The 13,532-nt window shown below is 54.4% G+C and overlaps 1 protein-coding gene across 1 annotated transcript; it reads left to right on the top strand.

The window, feature by feature from the left end:
• The first annotated feature begins 11,320 nt into the window (after nt 1–11,320).
• Nucleotides 11,321–13,101, top strand: FOXB1 (forkhead box B1). The gene is made up of 2 exons (XM_017816754.1): nt 11,321–11,701; nt 12,116–13,101. Exon 2 carries the CDS (start codon nt 12,139–12,141, stop codon nt 13,099–13,101), a length of 963 nt encoding a protein of 320 aa, XP_017672243.1. The 5' UTR covers nt 11,321–11,701; nt 12,116–12,138.
• The last annotated feature ends 431 nt before the right edge of the window (nt 13,102–13,532 follow it).

Genomic DNA, 13,532 nt, shown 5'->3' with positions numbered 1-13,532 from the left:
AAGACCTCTGAGATCATCAAGTCCAACCTGTGACTGAACACCATCGTGCCAACCAGACCATGGCACTAAGTGTCACATCAGTCTTTTCTTAAACATCTCTATAATATTCTAAATAAACTTTAAGTTGCAATGTGGGAAGACAGACTGCTGCACCACTTAGTATTTTACTGTTGATGAAGTTTTCAAGTCCACTGTTCTCACATCATTTTACCTAAACATGTCAACTGCATCCAGCATTCAGATGCACGAGTCTTTTTTCCGGATTAATGTGTCATCCACAACCCTTTGTGATCCAGCCATGTAAGCCAAAATTTAAAAAAAAAAAAAAAAAGAAAAAGAAAAAAAAACAGCAGAAAGAAAAAGTAAGCAGGAAACCACTTGGCTTGAACCCTAGAGGGTGATGCCCCACTCTGCACTGTGTGTTCTCATTACAGAGCTCAGTTCCTGACCCCTGTGTACGAGCAGGTTCAGCGCCTTCCTTTCTGGAGCACGCTGCCTGCTTTTGAACTTGAGCTGCTGAGAGAGTTTATGAACAGAGCTGTTGTTTTATTTACTCTCAATTAATCATGCTCAACTGTAAACAAAGTGTCTGTTTTAGTTCTGCTGACAATTATCCACTTGTCAACATCTCCCTCAAGTACCTTCAGCATCTGGCAACAGCACAAAACTGCTACATCAAAATGAACGTTTTGTCTCAATAAAAAGATAGACGTGTGGCAGGGTTTCATCTGTTTTCCAGCCCATCAACAGTCAAGCTACATTGCTACTGATGCAACCAGACCACTTGCTATGGAATATTTACAAAGGAGGAGGGAAGCCAAATTTTATTTATATTAGTAAGGCAGAGTCACGGAAGAAAGTAGTGGAGAGCCCCAAAGAGCCCCAACACCTCCCCACAAATGAGCCCTCCTTGCAGCCTGCCTGATGCCTCCTGTTCTGCTGGTGCACATCCAGCACCAGCTTCACCAGCCACCGTGCCAAAAGCTGCAGAGTAGGACTTGCTTCTTTATTTTGTGGTGTTCAGCAAATCCCAATGCAAATGGAAACCACTTACTGGTGCTTCCCCAAATACTTTTAGTATGATAATTTTTCCACTACCTGCTCCATGGCCTGGGCATTCTTTGGTCCCTGGAGCTCCTGTACTGGTTTGAATTTTGCCATTTTAAGCTTGTAAGATATAATTATTCCCATTAGCTCAAAATCCTTCCTGCATTTTAACACAACCTCCCTGGTGCTTAAATTGAAAGCTCCAAGGTAAACTGCAGATAGCCTGGCACCTTTTTGGGTACAATAAAGAAAAACTAAACACTCCGTTTCTTCTGAGGGGACAAAGGCAGCTTGCCAGGTAACCTCCCTGACAGGTGAGGAGGCTCCAAGGTTCTGGGCCTATGGAGAACATCACCTCCCACCTCTGAGTCACCAAAACCGTGTGCTGTGGCTCTTGTTACCTCAAATCTTTAATATTATTTGAAACTTCACCCAGCTACAGCAAAGTAAGGGGGAAATCTGGAAGCCACTCCAGCCCTGCACCTTTTCTCCACAGAACTGAGTTTTCTCCCCAGAATAAAACACTCAGGGGTGCGTGGGAGGGCCGGAGGCTCCACTGAACGGACCGACCAGAGGCAAAGCAGAGAGAGACCCCCGGGCCGGGCCGTACCTGCTCGGGGCGGCAGGTCCAGCGCTCCCAGGAATCCCGGCTGCTCCCGGCGGGATTCCCCCCGGGAAGGCGGCTCCGCGCGGGCCGCCGCGCCCTGACAAGCGCTAATCAACCTCAGCTGTGTAATTGATTCTAATGAGCTCGGCTCTGGCTCTGGAGCCACACTCACGACCGCCCAAAGTCGGCGGCTCCGGCCGCGCTCCCTGCCCGCAGCCCCTGCCCAGCCGGACCGCAGCCGCCCCTTTAACCTTCTCCTCCCACCACAATTAATTGAGATATCTTTTACACTTGATGTGTTGTAAAATTAATGCCTAATTTATGTAATTAGTCAATTAACTGTAATTCTAGCATATGGTGCCAAATGCCCAGAAGGTGTTCTTGTTTCCCAGGTACTTATTTTGATGTCATGAAATGCAGCTAATTAATTTTACATGCATATTAATTTCGGATCTATTTAGCGGCTCCCTTTGTGAAGGCAGATTTAATATTTGTCTTTCTAACCTTTTTGGGCAAATTCCGCGCTCGGTGTTGAAATGGAGGTGACTTTTAAAACACATTTCCATCGGTCTCCCTTTCCTCTGCGGAGCCTCTGCTGACACCGGGTCGATCTCTCCTGTGTGAAGATGCACAAGGGCTGATTATCTATAGCTTCCCGCACATCTATAACTGTCGCAAGATACGGCTATTGAATTTAAATCCGATTAATATTTAATATTAAACATTTCTGAGGGAATTTTTGTTTGTTTTTTGCAAAGCACAATATCCCACGGACATTTTTTTTTAAATAGCTGCTCTTAATACAATGCTCCTTGGAAAAATTATGAGAATTGAATTATCGCCTAATTAGAAAATGAGCGTAATCCTGATCGCTGGCTTCTGATGTTCGCAGTTCTCCTGACTGCGCTGAGAAACTGCACTTCGCCTCTCCCGGCCCCGGGAAGCGCTCCCGCTCCTCCCAGCAAACCGTTCAGGTTCCACTTCTGTCTCTGTCGGAAAGCGATCGCGTTTGATTTTGTCCATAATACTGGGAAAGATGAGATTATGCCTCTTCTTTCTGCAGTTTGTGCAGAGATTAAGGGGTTAATCGCATCGCGGGCTTTCCCGCTCCCCAGATGCTGAGAGAAGATTTAAGTAGAAAAAGAGATGAAACCCGTAGTCTACGCCTCAAATTCCCAGCGATACCCTTTTCCCTTTGCCGCAGCAGCACTAATTGCCGCATTACGCTCATCTCTGGGGTGAGGGGAGGTACAAACGCGCCTGGCTGAGGGTGCGGGACTCCGCGCGTGGGGCGGGCGCGCTCCCGCTGCCCGGACCTCTCCAGCCCCGGGGAAAGGCTTTCCTGCGGAGCGGCAGGACGGGACTTGGCTCTTTGAGCCTCTACGCGAGTGCTGTGGCGTCATAAAACTTTTTATCCCCCTTTCTGGATAAATTAATGAGCAATTTAATTAATAAAATCAGAGAGTAGCGTAAGTGCTATGATAATGAAGTTAAATGAGCGCGCAGTAAAATATTCACTAATCCAGCACATTGGCAAATGCCCCCTTAATTCTGCTTAGCACTAAAAGGGTTTTGAGCACCATAATGAGATTCCTCTGTCTGCTAATTAATTGACACTCTCCTGAATATTCATATGTGCTAGCACCAATACGTTCCTAATTGCACCGTGGAATGGATCTCAGAGGAAAGTAAATCGCCATAGACTTAATTAAAATAATGTATGCCAGATCCAGCTCGCTGAAGACGAGACATTTGCCATCAAGCAGTGTAAGAAAGTGGCACCTGGTTTGTAGCGAAAAATGAGGAGAAAATCTTTATCCCTCCCAAGGTGAAGTCAGCAGGGGCTGCGAAGCGCCAGGCTTTTCAGCCTGGAGATCTGGAAGCGAGAGAGCTTCGCCTTCCACCGCCGCGGCCAGTGCGCGACCCGCGGAGCCCGATCGCGTTCGGGGCCGCGCTCGGAGGAACCGCAGCTCAAAGGGGGGAGCGGGCTCTGCACGGCGAGGTGGGAGAAATCTGGTCAGGGATGCCCTCTACAGAAGCGTTCAGGGAAAACCGTTTGTCTCCGGCGAGGGAGAGGAGGAGGGGGAGGCAGAGAAGGAGGGAGGGAGCAGCCACATTTGTAAACTTTTCCTTGAGGGGAATCCGGTGCCTTTGAAGCTCAGTCTCTGAATGGATTGTTCTTTGCACCTCCAGACTAATACTGTGAGCTAATATTGTACATTTAAATTGTTCTGCTGTTAAAAGCGTGGCAAGTTGCGCTGAGAAATGAGTGCCTGGCGCTGCCTGGCCGCGGCCTCCATCCCGCGCCGGGGGAGCGGCGGGGGCCGCGCCCCGGGCTCGCTGGGCGGGCTGCGCCCAGGCCCCGCATCCCCCGCTGCCGCTGCAAAGCACACGTAAAGCGCTTTGCTAGGTCTTTTCCTTCCCTACCAGCTCAGGAAACGAAAAGAAAAACTGGTTTCTTGGAAAAGACAGCTTTTAAAAAAATCACCACAGGTTAGAAACTAAAAAGAGTTTATTTGAAGACATACAAATGCATATTTATTATACACATGTAGGCATTAACAATGTAAATTACACCGCCAGCACTTGCTGGTTGTTTATTCATTAGATCTTTAGAAAATCTACATTGCCTGCAGATAGCAGGATGATAATGTGAGATACACAAGCAGTTTACCCAGGCAGCTCCGCCCGGCTCCGCGCGGGGCTCCAACAGGTCCGCGGGGCTCCGCGCCGGCCACGGGTCCCTCTCGCTGCCGGGGGCGCTTCTTACGAGTGTGATTCTACCTTGACGAGAAAACGGCCGTGCCCACTGAAACCGCCGTCACCCGAAATACAGCGCGAGGGTTTTACGGGTCGTGGCTCAAGAGGGAGCGAACTTAGGCGGAAACACTTCCTAGCAGAAGAAATACGAAGGGGCTCCCCTGAATGACAGCGCAGGCATCTCGCTCTCACAGCTCTAAAAGCTCTGCCGTTCGCAATACCTTTTATTCCCATGTAAAATCTTTCCTCGCCAAAAGGAGTAAAAATCCTCTATCAAATTCTGTCCTCTTCGGCTGATTGAATGCTGTGTGACTACCGTATCTCTCGATAATAAAGACAGAGAAAAATATATGGGAAGAAATCGCTGCGGGGAAATCTTTTCTAAAGTTAGATCCAAAGAATCTCTTCCAGGAATGAAATATTAAAGAAGGTTAATATGGTTTTTGCTGTAGAGCTGAGGGTTGATGGGAAGACGGGAGCTGTGCGGCCGGGAGCTGAGGGTGGAGGATGTCAACAGATGCAAGGGAGCGATGGAAACCGCTGGACTCGGGAAGTGCAGCCAGCGCTTCGCCTGCAGCCGCCGGGCTGCCCTGTCACCCCCCGCCCTGCCCTTCCCTGCGCTGCGGGGCGCGGTGCGGGGCATTCCCGCAGCCTCGAGCTGGCCCTGCGGACCCCGAGGTGGGCGCTGGGCCGGGCCCCGCAGCAAGGGAGGGGGCGGGCAGCCCCCCTGCTTTCCCGGGGACACAGCCGGGAAGGCGCTGCCCCTTCCCCGCGACACGGGCCCGCACTCGCGGGTGTGCGGGGGTCGGGGGGCTCTGGGCGGTGCTGTCCCGTCTCGTCCCATCCCGTCCCGCCGAGGAGCGGGGGCGGGGAGCGCCGCGCTCGGGAATCGTCCTCCCTTCCCCGGGCAGCTCGGTGGGTGGCAGCGGGGCGGGGGGCGCGGGGAGGGGGCTGCGGCAGGAAGGCAAAGCGCCCACACATCGCACCGCACCCCCACCGCGCTGCGGCAACTCACGGGTCTGTTTGCAAACATGCCCCCCGCCAACAGCGAGAAAAACACGAGCATTCAAAGTTCTGACCCTAATTAAAGCCCGGCTCGTTAAAGACTTCACACAATGCAGGAAAAAGTTTGTCCGAGCCTGAATTCCGCGAGCGGTTATTACCTTTGCTTTTAAAGAGGGGAAATAACCGTAACGTGCGCGCCATTATTCTTGTGGATATGCAATTTAAAATCATCGCCAATTGTCATAAAAACCATTTCACAATGTTTGGCTAAGTAATAACTTAGTCATTTAAAGGTGGTTTTCCGGGCGACACGGACATGCAATTCAAGAAAGATTTACATCGCTTACGGGTTTTGCACCGCCGTTCTGACCGCAGCGGGAACGGGACTCAGTCTAATTTTTTTCTTTCTGATTTTGCACGGAACACCAAGACGAGAGCAGACTGTGGGAGAAAGCGTGAATGGGATGAGCGTGTCTCGGAAAAAAAAAAAAAGCTGATGATAAAAAATAAAGTTTATGAAACGGACGGATTTGGAAAGAAGAGTCCTCGAAAAAAAAAAGAGAGGGAGAAAGAAAAGAAAGAAAGAAAAGAATGAAAAAGGAAAATCAAGTTTGCTCCACCCAGCTATTAACCAAAACACAATACCTTTTTCTGGGTGGTACTGCACAGAAGTTGATTCAGTTTTGACAATGTTGTTTAGCTATCATTTGCTATTTTGAATGAATGGGAGCAATCCCCCTTTTTACAACAGTTGTTTCCTATTATGGAGAGGTGCAGCAGTTGAGGGCAGACATGTGAAAGTGGCTGTTTGATTCCCTTTTTCATCCCCCTGACCCTGCCTTTGTCCCTCCTCACCCTGGGAATGTCACGCCTCACTACTTCACTTTGAGATGCTCTAGAAAGTGGCTTTGTTATTCCCTTTTAGACATACACGAAATTGTTCTCATTCCCCCTGCTGTAAAAGATACTTCAAATTGGGACTCGGTTCACAAGTGCAATGCAATTTGGCTTAGCTCAACCTTTGTTCTGCTTGTACAAATGACCAAACAGTGCACACATTATACAGTTGATCTACTGCTCCCTTTACACCAGAGTTAGCGGCTGGGAGAAAAGCAAGTTAATCCCTTCAATACTAAGGTGGCATTTTCAATATTTCCTACAATGCGAGAAGGAGAAGAGAGGGCAGCTTGAAATGCGACATTTGTTTAAAAGGGAAGATTAAAAAGAAAAAGTTTGCGAGGCCTCCCCTGTTACTTCTCCAAATAAATAAATAAACAAACCAACAAGTCCCAAACGTGTAGATAAATACTCCAGCGCCTCCGGGAAGGCAAGGGAAGTTTACCACAAAGACAGGCTCTCAGGGCAGTAACGTCGAGACTCGAGCTGGAATTCGCGCCAACAGCGCAGTACTTAACACAGCGCTGGGGACTCACCGCTGCTGCGGGGCCCGAGCCCGCGGCCCGGGCACACCTGTATGGCCCTGAGTAAACCCGCACGGCCCGGGCACACCTGAGCAGCCCGGGCACACCTGAGCGGCCCCGGGCATACCAGAGCGGCCCTGAGCACACCCGCACAGCCCGGGCACACCTGTATGGCCCGGGCACACCCGCACAGCCCCGCGGAGGTGGGACGGGCGGGGGGCAGGTGCGGGCAGCGCTGTGTGTGCCCAGCCGGAGCTCACGCACTCGGTGTGTCGGCCCCGCGCAGCCCCGGCTCCTCCGAGCCCTCCAGGGAGGTCCCGGGGACGCGGAGGGAGGGGAGGCTGCGGGGCCGCGCTTACCCGCGCGTGGATTGACCGCCGGCGACGGAGGAAAAAGAGCTTTCCCAGGAAACCGGCTTCGGTCAGGAACCGGGTGCTCCGGGCCAGCTCCAGGAGCGATGAGCGGGAGCAGCAGCCTCCTCCCGGGCTTAAGGAATTCGGGTGGTCCCAGCGCGGGCTCTCTTCGCGCTGGGCAGGGGCGAAACGATGGCGCTGGGCCGGGACAGGGGGCCCAGCCGGTGCCCCCCCGGCGGTGGCCCAGCGGGGACAAGTGCCGGGTGCTGGTGGCGCTTGAAATCGCCGACGGGGCAGGCGAGGACAGCGCGAACAGGCAGCCGGCTCTCAGGAGGGTGACAGCGGCGAGGAGCCAGCGGGCGGCACGGCAAGGCAGGGCAAGGCAGGGCAGGACAAGGCAGGGCAGGGGTGGCCGAGCCCAGCGCCGGGAGCCCCGGGCCCCGAGGGGCGCAGCCGGGCCAGGGCCCCCTCGGGCACAAAGCGCACTGTGCATCTCGAGCTATCGGGAATACAGGTTTGGGGAGCAGTTCTCAGTCTAGCCTTGACAAGCAGGGGGAGTTTGTTTAGTGCTTGTTGGGAAAGGAACAAAATCCTTTTGAAAGGGCGCTAAGTAGTTTCACGCCAAAGTGGCAGATTTGGTGAAGAATGTGGGGTGGGACAAAGCCCTGCCGTTCCCAGAGCGGCCGCAGCGCTTCGAGAAACCGCACCGGGAATTCAAGCACACAGAAAAGAAGGAGACCCCAAATCTCTCCACTTCCTTCTCCCTCCTGGCCCCCAAGAAGCAAAGAGAAGCAGAACCATTACTGAAAAAAAAGAGAGCAAGGCTTAGCCGAAACGCAGCCACAACCAGCAGCCTGGAGTTGACTTTCCAAAACGGGGGAAGCTTGCTCAGAGCCTGGCATTGTGTTTTGCAGCCTAGGAAACCCTAAGAAGCTGGTACTTCCCCCCTCCCTTCTCTTTTCTCCCAACTGGTTTGTAAATATTAACAAGGTTGTGAGCTATTCTCTCACACGGAGTGGGTTTTTTCTACCCTTGGAAAACTTCTTGGCTTCCCCCCACAGCCCCTCTCCCACTCCTCCCCTCTGCAAAGCTGCACACCTGCTTGCAGCCACAAGGATTCAAAATCAATATTGTATTTGTCACTTTTCTGTCTCCTTTTCCTCTCTCAACAGACCTGCTTGCCACTGAGGCGAATTGTGGATTTATGGAGGGAAATTAGCATAAATTATTAGCAAATCTGTAAACGTGTGTGGTCTTGCTTGTGGGAACGGGGGCTATTGCAAACCTTCCATGCAGAAAGGTGGTCCATGATGGGCTCCATGCAAGGGCTGAATGGCCCTTGCACGAAATAGATTTCCATTGGGTTTGCACATTGATATAATTGACTTATGTGTATTTTATACAGTTTTCCCAACACTTCCTCTGAGCTCCTTATTTGAATTAGACTTCAGAAAAACGTCTATTTGTTTTGGTGTCCTACACAATGGATTTGGATTCACTTGCACCCTCTCCTCCTCCCTAGTGTTGGCTTTCAAAGTAAAAGGCAAATGCTACAAGTTGCATTTAAATCCTGTACTTCCCAGGTCTATCATCTGTTGTGTGCTTAACACGAGGTGAAACTTTGGGTATCAATTACTGGGATGACTTCGCCTGCCCTACCCCTCCGCTCACACATTCCTCTACAATGGGGAAAAAAAAAAAAAAAAAGAAGGAAAAAAAATCGTGCGCCTTCCAGCCATACCTCGTTCGCACTCGGAGCAGCAAATGACAACGGAAGTCGACTTTTCTTTAACTTTGCAGCTTGCGGTTCCCTCTTGCACCAGCGGTTGTTTTGTTTTGTTTTCTTTCTTCGGAAAGAAAAGGTACTGGGAAAAAGAAGAAGAAAAGAATTTGTCACTTAGTGAATCTTATTCACTCCCGTGCTGTTTCTGAACCGTCTTTTTGATGGGCATCCCAGGAGTGAACTTGGGCTGAGAAACAAAACTCGAACTGCGGGGTGTTAGGAGTTGGGAACGGGGGGCTGGGATGTGGGAGGGAAGTGTCCCTTACACCCACATATTTGGGGGCTCTCAATACAGAAATAGAAGCCTTCTGCGTGGTGTCCTGGTGACGCTGGGAGGAATCTGTCCTCATTTCAGAGTATCGTCTTTCTTACCCCCTAACAAACAGTCATCATCTCATCACCTCTTACACCCCCAAAAATATTTCTGGAGACTGCCTTCCTGCCCTGCCCGGCTGGACGGAGCATCTCTGAGCCGGTTAAACTGAGCAGGGCAGCTCTCGGGCTCTGAACCACACCAACGCTCCCGGGCCCTCCCCTGACAGGGGCACAGGGTGACATGCGGCAGGTCTCCCTCCAAAAGGGCTCGTTAGCTCGGCAGCGCGGGGCCGCTCGGCTGCTCGGAGTCCTAGGAACACAATTATTTGCTCATTATTCTCTAAACGACATCCTGCCCCGAGAGAGAGGGATTAGATGGGACCGAGGGCAGGCGGGTTGGAAGGAGGGGAGCGCAGTGTAACACACACGAGGTCGGCGCGGTGTGAAATGCGGTTTCCAGACTGCTGCCAGGTTTGAGGGAGCCCCGCTTGCTGGGGACGGTCCCTCCGAGGAGGCTCCCAGGCGCCCGCAGAGCCCGTGTCGCAGCGATCGCGCTGCGGAGCCGCCGCCGCGCTCCCTCCCCCAGCCCGGCTATTTTTGCTGAATTAAGAAGGTGACATTATTCTTCTTTTCAAGTACTTCTGTTAATATTGAAAAACGTGCGCTTGCATTTCAAGAGCGCGCGCTCAGCCTCAGCAGCCATTTCAATATTAATGAAATTGTTTAATCTCCTAAATTCATCGTGTTTAAGTTACGTTTTGGTGAGTTATTGACCGACTCCGAAAATATTGTTAATGGAGTTGATGTGTATTCACCACAAAGGCTCTTCCTCCCAGGGCTTGCAGCTCCCGAGACAATCTTTAATTCTGGCTCTAGGGCGACAGGATGCACCGCAGCCTCGGGAATACACATCATACAAACTTCCCCCCTGTGCCAGGGCAAGCCTGGGACCTTCCGGGCCTCATCCTCCCCCCAGGACACGCGGCTGGCAGCGAGCTGCTCGTCTGGGCTGCGCTTCCAGGATCGGGCCTCGGTTCCCGGGGAGGAGGGAGGCGGTGGAGCAGAGAGAGCCGCAACTCGGGTGCTCCACACCCTGCCTGCTCCTCCACACCCTGCCTGCTCCTCCACACCCTGCCTGCTCCTCCACACCCTGCCTGCTCCTCCACACACGGGTGCGCACCGAGCAGCACACAGGCAAGCGAACAGCCTGAGACACAGCGCGTAAATCCCACAGAAGGCGTCAAACTGAGGATATTTAGCATCATGACCGGTGACAGGGACTGGACAGCCCGGCCCAGCTCCGCGGGACCCCCCAGTCCCGAGGCCGGCCGGGCAGAGGGGCAAGCGGACCCTCCGCGGCCCAGCGAGCAGAACGGCGGCGTGCAGGGAACTCGTTCCCGAGCACACCGGGCTGTGCCACGGCCGGGAGCCCGCTCGCTGGGATTATTTAGGGCGATTCCCACGGCTTTACACCAACAGGTCCGCAGAACCAGTCCTGCATGGGCTGGGGGGGGAGGGTGGAGCGTGGGGGGGAGAGTAACTTCCCGGGGCGGCGGCTACCGAGGAGCCCCGATCTTATCGCTCCTCGAAAGAACCTTCGCTCGGGGAGAGCGGATTTGGCAAAGAGAAAGTCTCTCGTTACGGAGAAAAAGGCTTGCCTTAAGTTAGCCAACAATACAAATCAGATAACAATGCAGAACAAACAGAATACCACAGCCAAGCAATTTCCATGTCAAACATCCCACTGCTCAGTACCTCCATTTGTAAGTGTGAATTGCAGACTAAGCTTCCTGCAAAGTCCACAGAGAGGTTAGTGCATACCTTCCCCCCCACCCCCAGCCACCGGGTACCATCGCACTGCAATTCCGCTGGCGGAGCCTTTTCACCCCTCGCCTTGTCTTCAAATGGAAATGATTCCCATTGGCCCAAGGTGTCCATGTAAATAGGTGTAAATGAAACCAGATTATGCCTTTCTCTCCAGCCCCCTCCTCCCTGATCCCCTCCCCCTGCTCCCAAGGCGATTGTCATATGATAGCAAAGAAGTGGCACATTAATGAAGCGCCTCTACAGGGGTCTTTTCTGCTCATGTCACCACATAAAACTATCAGATGGTTAGAGGAAGGACATGGAGGCAACTACTTAGCTCATCGCGGCTGCAGAGAAGCAAGCAAGCCTCTGCTCCAGTCCAGCTGCCGGTGGTGTAAAAGAAGCTGATTCAACCCGCGGAGGCGAAGGGAGGGGTGTACAAGAGGATTCCCAAAACCGAGCCAGCTCGCTGCCTCCTCAGGACTAAACCGGAGCAGAGTGGCCGCGAAAGGAGCGACAGACACGCCGGAGGAGCGGGGTGGGAAAGAGCCCGGACTCTCAGCTGCGTCCCGGATGCGGACTGTCAACTTCCAGCAACTCTAAGGTGGGCATATGCAGGGGGTAGCACGAAGTGGGAGACGAGGGGAGGGGGGGGGAGGGGATGGGGTCCCCTTCTCCTCCTCGCCGAGACCAGAAGACAGAGCTATCACTAGAGTAACTTTACGGCCGCGGGCTGCAGCGGGAAGGCCAGGCTCAGGGAGGCCGGAGCTGGGAGAGGCACACCGTTTTTCCCCCGCCGGCGGCACAGAGCTCCGGGCTGTTTTCTCCTGCCCCCATCCTTCCATCCCCCGCCCCCATCCCGAGGGCTGAGGTCCATCGTGCCCTTTCCCTGCGTCCTTCTGTGTCCAGCCCGGTCCCAGACCCACCGCCTGCCCCGACTGGGTGTCCGTGCAAATCCTCTCGGAATCACCCCTCTCCCCCCATCCCCGCCCCCTCCCTTGTCGATGCCCCTCTGCAGATCTCCCCGGTCGCCTTGCGAAGATGCCTCGCCCGGGCAGAAACACTTACAGTGATCAGAAGCCTCCCTACTCCTACATCTCGCTGACCGCCATGGCGATCCAGAGCTCCCCGGAGAAGATGCTGCCCCTGAGCGAGATCTACAAGTTCATCATGGACCGCTTCCCCTACTACCGGGAGAACACGCAGCGCTGGCAGAACTCCCTCCGCCACAACCTGTCCTTCAACGACTGCTTCATCAAGATCCCGCGGCGCCCCGACCAGCCGGGCAAGGGCAGCTTCTGGGCGCTGCACCCCAGCTGCGGGGACATGTTCGAGAACGGCAGCTTCCTGCGGCGCCGCAAACGCTTCAAGGTGGTCAAGTCGGACCACCTGGCCCCCAGCAAGCCGGCGGACGCGGCGCAGTACCTGCAGCAGCAGGCGAAGCTGCGGCTCAGCGCCCTCGCGGCCACCGGCACCCACCTGCCCCAGATGTCCACGTACAACCTCGGCGTGTCCCAGCCCTCCAGCTTCAAGCACCCCTTCGCCATCGAAAACATCATCGCCAGAGAGTACAAGATGCCCGGGGGCCTCGCCTTCTCCACGATGCAGCCCATGCCGGCCGCCTACCCCCTCCCCAACCAGTTGACTACGGTGGGCAGCTCCATTGGCACGGGCTGGCCCCACATGTACAGCTCCGGCATGATCGACACCGCCACCCCCATCTCCATGGCCAGCAGCGAGTACGGCGCCTACGGCGTGCCCATCAAGCCGCTGTGCCACGGGGGGCAGACTTTGCCGGCCATCCCCGTCCCCATCAAGCCGACCCCCGCCGCGGTGCCGGCCCTGCCCGCCCTGCCCGCGCCCATCCCCACCATCCTGTCGAACTCGCCGCCCTCCCTCAGCCCCACGTCCTCGCAGACGGCCACCAGCCAGAGCAGCCCGGCCACCCCCAGCGAGACTCTGACCAGCCCCGCGCCCGCCCTGCACTCGGTGGCCGTGCACTGACCCGGGCCGCCCGCGCGGACTCTGCCTTCCCTGTCTCCCAAAGTTTCCTCGGAGCTCTCCTCCCTCCCCGCCTCTCCCTCCCTTCCGCTCCTTTCCTCTCTCCTCTCCGCTCTTTTCCTCGAAAGCAGAGACAACTCCCCGCGGGAAGCTGAGGTTTGCCGTGAGCCCTCCCTCGGGGTTCGGCTTCCCCCCTACTCCTGAACTTTGCTTTCCGTTCTCCCGAGGCGAAAGGACCCGGCCCGGCCCCCTCCCGCCCGGTAGGAACTGCCACTTGCATCGCTAGTTTTCCAAAAGTACTTCAGGCATCTCCGCTGTCCCGGCGGCCAGGCGAGCCTGGCCCGGCGACGCCTCTTTCCTTCCTTTTTACGGGGAAGAGCAGGTTGTATCCAGGACCGGTCTGTAATTCCACAGACAGGGATGGCCGCTGCCTC

Source organism: Lepidothrix coronata, unplaced genomic scaffold, assembly GCF_001604755.1.
Source record: "Lepidothrix coronata isolate B3197 unplaced genomic scaffold, Lepidothrix_coronata-1.0 Scaffold58, whole genome shotgun sequence".
In the NCBI taxonomy this organism is placed as follows: Eukaryota; Metazoa; Chordata; class Aves; order Passeriformes; family Pipridae; genus Lepidothrix; species Lepidothrix coronata.
The sequence above is the reverse complement of the archived record's forward strand: the minus strand, read 5'-3'. Positions and strand labels throughout refer to the sequence as shown.